This window comes from Pelobates fuscus, chromosome 5 (assembly GCF_036172605.1).
Source record: "Pelobates fuscus isolate aPelFus1 chromosome 5, aPelFus1.pri, whole genome shotgun sequence".
In the NCBI taxonomy this organism is placed as follows: Eukaryota; Metazoa; Chordata; class Amphibia; order Anura; family Pelobatidae; genus Pelobates; species Pelobates fuscus.
The window spans coordinates 182,604,837-182,613,469 of NC_086321.1; the positions used below are offsets into that span (position 1 = coordinate 182,604,837).

At 43.2% G+C, this 8,633-nt stretch overlaps 1 protein-coding gene across 1 annotated transcript; it reads right to left on the minus strand.

Moving 5' to 3' along the window:
- Nucleotides 1-4,925: 4,925 nt before the first annotated feature.
- Nucleotides 4,926-5,891, minus strand: LOC134612108 (olfactory receptor 6B1-like). The gene has a single exon (XM_063456485.1). It carries the CDS (start codon nucleotides 5,889-5,891, stop codon nucleotides 4,926-4,928), a length of 966 nt encoding a protein of 321 aa, XP_063312555.1.
- Nucleotides 5,892-8,633: the final 2,742 nt, after the last annotated feature.

Genomic DNA, 8,633 nt, shown 5'->3' on the forward strand with positions numbered 1-8,633 from the left:
AGAAGAAGTACAGTATTCACGAGGGGATCGGCGCCGCAGCAGAAGGCAGCGAATTCTGGCTAGAATGGCAGAGCGGATGCCCCTCCTGAGAAAACAGACCACAGAAAAGTGGGTGACTAGACTCGAGATTCTAGTATACGCAGAACTGACGCTCGACAACGCGTACCAGGCGCTACAGTGGTACGCGGCTCAGTGTGTCCCCAGGATGGCAGAGTATGAGTTCCCAGAAGGCGGAGAATACACTGGCCCCGGTCTATTTTGGGATAATAGTGGTGACGAGGACTTTGGGGAAGATGCCGACTATCGTTTTTGGGACCTGTACGGCATCCGAGAGAACATGCTGGGTCTCTTTGGCGCTGTGGACCTCGAGGCAGACCTACGATATTTGGTCATCAAGGAATGGAACCTGGAGGGGGATTACCTGCGACTCATCAATGAGGCCTGGGAAGAGACAACCGGTCCTCCCGCCCAACAGCAACCAGCAGTACCCGAGGTAGCAGAGTTCCTAGACTGGTCCTGTGAGCAACCCCAGGGAGATGAAGGTGTCGTCCTTCCTCCCCAGCGGCAGGCTGAGTTACAGGGGGCAGAGGTTGTTGTTCCTGCCCCCCAGCAGCAAAGTGATGTGCCGGGAGGGCAGTGTGAAGTGAAGGGAGAGGAGAGCAGCGTCCTCCCTCCCCAGCGGCAGTGTGTACCCCAGGGAGATGAAGGTGTCGTCCTTCCTCCCCAGTGGCAGCATACACCCCAGGGAGATGAAGGTGTCGTCCTTCCTCCCCAGCGGCAGGCTGAGTTACAGGGGGCAGAGGTTGTTGTTCCTGCCCCCCAGCAGCAAAGTGATGTGCCAGGAAGGCAGTGTGAAGTAAAGGGAGAGGAGAGCCGTGTCCTCCCTCCCCAGCGGCAGGGTGTGTCTCAGGGAGCAGAAGGTGCAATCCTTCCTCCCCAGCGGCAGTGTGTACCCCAGGGAGCTGATGGTGTCGTCCTTCCTCCCCAGCGGCAGTGTGTACCCCAGGGAGCAGAAGGTGCCATCCTTTCTCCCCAGCGGCAGTTTGCCATCCAGAGAGAGGAACTTGTTACACCCTCTCTCCCACGGCAACCTAACCCACCAAGGGGAGATGTTAAGCCCCACAACTGTGCAGATGGGACCGTAGTCTCTGCACTTACAGCACAAGGGATAGGGACGGTCGGTCCTGTTCCCCAGCCTCAGTGTGATGGATCCAAAGGGGAGACAGTCGGTCTCCCCCTCCAGCAGTCGAGCTGTGCACCTAAAGGGGAGACAGCCAGTATCCAGCAACCAGACGCCCACCAGACTACTCCCGTGGTAGTGCTGGCAACAGGACAGAGTACCGCTGGTCTCTGCCCCCTCAGCAACCCACCAAGGCAGCCTACCCGTCTCCCACCCAGCAGTGGTGAAACACCAGAACTTGGACAAAATCCTTCCTCACCCAGATGTAGTAACCGGTTAGTGTGGGTGGGCTGCTCTGTTATTTCTGTTTTGTGGGTGGGTTGCTGGACTAACCAGGGCACTGACCGGCAGAAAGTCAGGTACCCTGTTAGTCTAATTGGCAAAGGGGAGAAATGTGGCGAAACCAGCTTCGCCACTGTGAACTGGAGAGGCCTGGCTGCTGGCCTCCTGCCCGCTGACTATGGCCCCTGGACGTGTCGCACTTTAGAAACTATATTTGGGCAGGTAATAATTTGTATTGCTGCTGCTGGCCCTTTAAAAGCAGCGATGGACATATTGGAACTTTTGGGACTACTGTACCTTTAAGACTGTGGAGCGTAGTACAGTAATCCTGCCTTTAATACTTTAATGTCATGTATGTATTGTTGTATGCAGTTACCTGGGTTATATATATGTACAGCATTCATCTGATTGTTCGGTAGAATCACTCCATTCATTATATTGAGGAAACTACCGAACAACCAGACCACCCAGGACTAAGTGTGGCCCCAATTACCGTTTGCAACAATGTTGCAAACGGGTAATTGGCAATCCATGTAATGTATTCTTTGTCCTCTGGGTGGCCGCCATTCGGGAAACAAACACGTGGCGGCGGCCATCTTAAACTACCGAACAGCGGTGTTTTGCCGTCGAGTGTCTGGAACTAAAATCGGACACTTGACTAGGCAAACACCGCTGAGACCTCCATACTTCCAGAAATTCGTATGGAAACTACCGAATGACCCGCCGTTCGGTAGAAAGAACCCCATAAACAAGGGAATTCATTCAAACCCTCTCCAGGCTCTATAACACAGGCAATTCGCCTGTTTTCATTCCCTTGTTTGTGACCGACCGCAGGGCCAAAATGCATGGAACTGTTTTCGGATACTTTACCCATGCGGTCGGTCAAATCTTTGGAACCCCATATCTCACGAACCATTCATCCGAATTACTTGAATTTTGGATATGTTGTCCCCCTGATTAAGGGCTATCCAGCGATGCTGGATTTAAAGGTGTACCCCCGGGTTTTGGGGTACATCCAGAACTTGGCTGAAAAAGTGTACCGGATAATTGAGTTTAATGTTATCTGAGGGGAGGGGATGTGTGGGCTGAACCATGTATGTGATTGGTTAATTTCATCCTCCCCCTGGGAGTGTCCTGTATGTACTTGTTTGTAATAAAAGCCAGACTGGGTGTCCCAGTCCACAGTTCTTGCTTAACCCTCAAAGCGATGTGTCGTCTCGGTCTTTGGGGGAATGGGATTGTATGCTGACTGCCAAGAGTGTAAGCCGATGTCTGCTTTTCTTGTTCAGCTGTTCCAGTGTTCGTATGGTTCCAGTCGGGAGAATGGTGTTTGCAGTAGCTGCCTGTGCATCTGGAAAGGGGATTATCGCCTAAACTGGGTTTTATCCTCTTGTAAGTGAAACGGTCCGTTACACCCCCTCCCTCCCTCACTCTGTTACCAGTCACCCCTACCTTCCTTACTCTGTCACCAGTCATCCCTACCTCCCTCACTCTGTCTCCCCATCCCTCACTCTGTCACCAGCCACCCGTCCCTCACTCTGTCACCAGTCACTCCTCCCTCCCTCTGTCACCAGTCACCCAATACCTAGGGAGTGTCACCAGTCACTCCCTACCTCTTTTACTCTGTCACCCCCTCCCTCACTGTATCATCCCCTCCCTTTGCCACAAGTCACCCCTCCCTCCCTCACTGTGTCACCCTCTCACTCTGCCACCAGTCACCCCACCCTCCCTCATTCTGTCAGCCCCTCCCTCACTGCGTTACCACCTCCTTCTCTCTGTCACGTCCTCATTCTGTCACCAATCAGCCCCTCCCTCCGTCACTATGCCACCTGTTACCCCTCCCTCACTCTGTCACCTGTCACTCTCTCCCTCACTTTGCCACCTGTCATTCCCTCGCTCTACCACCTGTCAACCCCTCCCTGTCACCACTCACTCAGCCCTCACTCTGCCATCCCTATCCCACCCCACACTATGTGCCCTACCCATACTACATCCCTATCCCACCACACACTGTGTGCCCTACACACACTACATACCAATCCCACCCCACGCTATGTGCCCTACCCATACCACATCCATATCCCATCCCACACTATGTTCCCAAAGACCAGTTTTTAAATGGGCGCACAAGGCAGCAGAGCCACTACAGTGTAATGTAGTGGTTCTGGAGCAAAGAGATTGACACTGTAGGCTCAGCTGTGTAAGCACTGCCTATTCTATAACCAAGCATGTAAATGGGTAGAAATTAGTCTGTTTAAGTTCATTACCACTACCTTGCATTTGTTGATTGCATGTAAGTACTGTTAGATATGTCTCCTAAGTTACTATCAATAAAGACCTTATTTAAATACGGTTTTGATTAAAATTATATTTTGTATCAGGACAAGTAGGTTGTTATGGCGGACATGTAGATTGGGCAAACACTTTAGTCCCTGGAGAAGTAGTTTTTTTTTTTTTCATTTTATTATTTCCACATGAAATGGTATGCCATAATGAGGGTAATTTTTATTCCTGGGCTGCCATAAGGTCTCCAAGGCAGCATAACCAAAATGGCAAATTTCAATGTGTTAAAACTGAAATGGGCAAATCCCATACAACATGTACATGTGGGGGGAGTACTGTTGTACTTGAGATACATCACTGAACAGACAAATTAGTGTTTTAGAGCAGTAAAGCTATGATACCATTGGTCAAAGAGCAGTTGTGTAAAGAACAATGGGAAAAAATATATATTAACACTAACTTTGGCCAGGGTTTGTGACTAAGTGGCTACTAAAAAAACTGGATACAATCCATTTTGAATAACCTGGGTTGTCTACTTTTGCAAATGGTCTGCCATGATTGGGTTAATTTACATTCCTGGACTGCTATAGGGTTTCAAATGCAGCATAGGCCCAGCAATCCTATCTAGGAAATTTCAATGTGTAAAAACTGAAATGGGAAAGCTCTTTGTTTGACCCTCTAACTTTATAAAACCCCATGAAACCTGTACATGGGGGCCATTGTTGTACTTGTGGGACTTCACAGCATACAAATATGTGTTTTTTATTGAAATAAACGCTAACAGTATTATGTCTGTCACAGATAAAATGCCATGCAAGAGATGGAAAATAAAATTTGTTAATTACTCACACTTTATTAAATTGTGTTCCATATATAAATATTTAATATTAAAATAAAACCCTATGTCTCCTGAACAAACTATATTTAGTAAGTGTGGGTGCACTTAATATAAAACAGGTATATTACAGTTGAACAAAAATATTGCTCACATTTTAGGTTTTGTTTTAGTCAGAACTTTAGAGCCTCCATCATTAAAGGGTTAAACAGTCAGTGAAAGTTAATTGTACTATATGTAATAACTAGGTTTGTTTGTTTGTTTGTGATTTGTTGAATCCTTAGAATATAAAAAAAGTGTATATTTTTTCTGTTCATAAACAGAACACAAAGTTTGAACGTTAAATCATGCCATAGATACCCTCAAAGGAAGGGTTGGATTAGGTTTTAAAATCAGTTTCCATATTACTTCCTTTACATCCTTATTTCTCAAGCAGTAAATGACTGGATTCAGCAGAGGAGTAATTACTGTATAGACAACAGATATCAGTTTATTGTAATTGAAAGACTGTGCCTTGCTGAGCCTGGCGTACATGAATAGTGTAGCAAAATAGAAAATAATAACCACAGCTAGATGAGAAGTACAGGTTGAAAACGCTTTTTGACGCCCGCTGGATGTTGGGATCCCGAAAACAGTGGTCAAAATACAGCAGTAGGAAATGAATGTAAGCATTAGTGGAACCAGAAGAATGAACAGGGCAAGGACAAAGTCAACAAGCTCAGCCACCCTCATGTCTGTACAGGCAAGATTAAGTATAGGAGAGATGTCACAGTAAAAATGGTTTATCAGACCAGAATTACAAAAAGTCAGACGAGAGATATAGTAAACCTTAATGAAAGATATTAGGAGCCCAGTAAACCATGAGCATAATGCTAGAACAAGGCAAATATTCCAGTCCATGATGGTGACATAATGCAGGGGAGTGCATATAGCTACATAGCGGTCAAATGCCATTACAGCAAGCAACATGCATTCAGTGCAGACCAATGAAATGAAAAAGTAAAGCTGTGACATACAAGCCGTTACTGAAATTTGTCTACTTTCTGTCACAAATATGGCAAGCAGTTTTGGTATGGTGACAGTAACATACCACATCTCCAGGAAGGACAAGTTCCCCAAGAAAAAATACATTGGCTTGTGTAGGTTGGCACTTGTCCATATGATGATAATGACCAATATATTTTCCGTTACTGTCAGAATATAAGCAAATAAAAAGATAAAGAAGAGAACGATTTGAATTGGTTGAGATGTCGGGAATCCTAAAAGATAAAATGTATTGATACCAAATGTTGTATTTCCTCTCTCATCCATTGTTCCAGAGGTCTTGCTGTGGTCAATTAAAATATATGATGACTTCAATATTTATCATGTTACTGATGTGTTATGTTCTGTTTGCTCCAATTTTTGCATATTTCGGAGAACTTTTCAAATGTTGTCTTCCTATTTTTCTTGGATTCCAGATGCAGTGTTTTTCATATATGTTTTTAAATTTTACGTAATCTTTTTAGTAACAAAACAGAATGATTTAAATGCACCTTTTATTTGTTTAAATCAATTAACATGGCAGATAGGCATGTGTATTTCTATGCAAATTACTCTGTCAAAAACAAACATATTTGTTAATATATTATAAGATTTCTATATCCAACCTTTTCCCTGCTGCACTCTTCTTGGGAAAATGCGATTGTTACCAATGTAACTGCGATTCTGTTGTTTATTTTATTATCATGTTATTGCTATTCAAAATGATATTCATCTTGTTAGATATGTGAATGTGTGTGTTTATGTCTACACATATTTGTAAACTATTAGACAAAATGTTAATTTATTTAATATAATAACTGACAATACTTCGATCACAATGCAAATATTTATATGTGTTATATATGTATTATATGATAAATAAAATGAAATCATTAAATAAAAAAAGTCTCAAGAATGATTATATTAATTAGGCGTTGTTTGAATATTTATCACATCAACATGCATAAATGCGGTGCTGCTGGGGCCAATTCGTACAACACACAACATTTTAAACACTTTATCTAGGCAAAAATAATTGGGGTTTAGTTATAGTAAATGATCATACATTGCAAAAGCCTGCCACAACGTCAATGTACCCGATCTTGGCAGGTCCTACTCTAACAACCTAATGTCTGCTCTTATGATATGAACCTACCTACTTAGGGGGGAAAATCCATTTGGGGCTCTATGTAGTACAAGATTAAATAGAGCTCTGGAATAGGTTAATATCATAAGAGCAGAAATTGGTTGTTAGAATAGGACCTGCCAAATATGGGGAACATTGACATTGTGGCAGACTTATGCAATGTATGATTATATACTGTAACTTAACCCCCATTATGTTTGCCTAGATTAGGTTTTTTTTGTTGTTGTTTTTTTTAACTAATAAAATCTGTGAGCTTTAAAGTTGCTCTTTAATGGATAAGGGAGTGCACTGGATCTTGTGATACACATAGATACACATATACACACAGACACACACAATCCAGTCTGGAGAAAGGGTTTTTTGTTTTAATTTAATTAGCAGCTATTTACAGAAATAATGGTTTAAGAAACCATTTTATTTAAAAATGAGTAGGTTACCCAACACCCAAATAGTGAAGTTTTAACCAAAAATTCTAAATAATGAAAACCAAGTAGAGCAATCCAGGAGAGCTATCCTGCAATGTACCACTTATTTGTATAATGGATCATTCACAATCGCCTTTCTTAATACACTTAAAGAAAATCAAAGGAGCACATTTACCTTTCACAATGTCCGCAGTATCTCATTCAATCCACGAATAGCTTAGTTTTGAGTATGTACGTCTCTGCATCATGGAATTAATATTGCATTACCTTCAGAGAACTATTTATCCACACTTGCTAAAGGTAACAGAATAATTTATCCCAACAGGATTTGAGTTATTGGCTAAAAGTTGCTGCCTCATGAGACAGCATTCAATTAATTCTCACAAGATATAAGACACAATCGAAATACTGAACATTGTAAATAAAAAGTAATTTATTATAAAAATCGGAAAGAAAATGCTACATGAGGCCTCATATGAATATGTCAAACACTCTCTCTTTATCACAGTGAGCAAGAATGTCAAGTATGTGAGTGATATTCCAAACTATTAGTCAAAGAAAGGATTTAACAAAGTAAATGTGTGAAAAGACTGACAGAATTTAGAGCACATATTACTTGGTTATGCATTAAAGGGACACTATTGTCACCAAAACTACTGCAGTTTAATGTTGTTCTGGTGTCTACAGCTGGTTCCTGCAAGCTTTTTAATGTAAACACTGCCTTTTCAAAGAAAAGGCAGTTTTTACATTGCCGCCTAGGAACACCTATAGTGGCAGTCACTCAGACAGCCCTTAGAGGTGCTTCCTGGGTCAGTGCTGCATGTCTAATAATAGACATGTGCATTCGTTTTCGTACGAATACGATTTCGACCGAAAATTTCGTATTTCGTCTGTTTTTTTCGTATTTGTTTACCAAAATGTAAACTAAAGTCCTGTGTACGAATTATAAACATAACGAAAGGGCAAATGCCACATTACTGTTTTGTTTGTTTAATAGACTCATGCTGCAGGGGAATTAACCCCCACAGCACAGAGAAATAATACTGTGCATGCGCAAAAAAACAAAACAAAGGAGGGAGCCGGCAGCGCTACCAGCTCCCTCCTTGTAATAATATTAATTCCTACCCCCCCACAGCATTAAAACCTATGGGGGTCACTATGACCCCATGTTAATAAAAGGGAGGTTAAATCCTCCCGCTTGCCCCTACTTGCGGCATGCAGCGAGTAGGGGCATGTCGCCTAAACAGCGAGCAGCAAGTGGTTGCTCGCTGTCATTTAAAACTGGATATAAATCCAGTAGGAGGGTCACTCTATTGCTGCCCAGTCACTAGTGCACAGGTCCCCCCGATCCTCCATGGTGGGGAACCCAAATAACTAAAATGGGGGGGACATAGTGCCCCCCATGTCCCCACCCATGAGCGGCAGGCGAGGACCCTAATTAATTAAAGGGGGGGACCT

Coding starts and splice junctions, on each gene's coding strand:
- LOC134612108 (XM_063456485.1), bottom strand. CDS start 5,891: ATGGATGAGAGAGGAAATACAACATTTGGTATCAATACATTTTATCTT.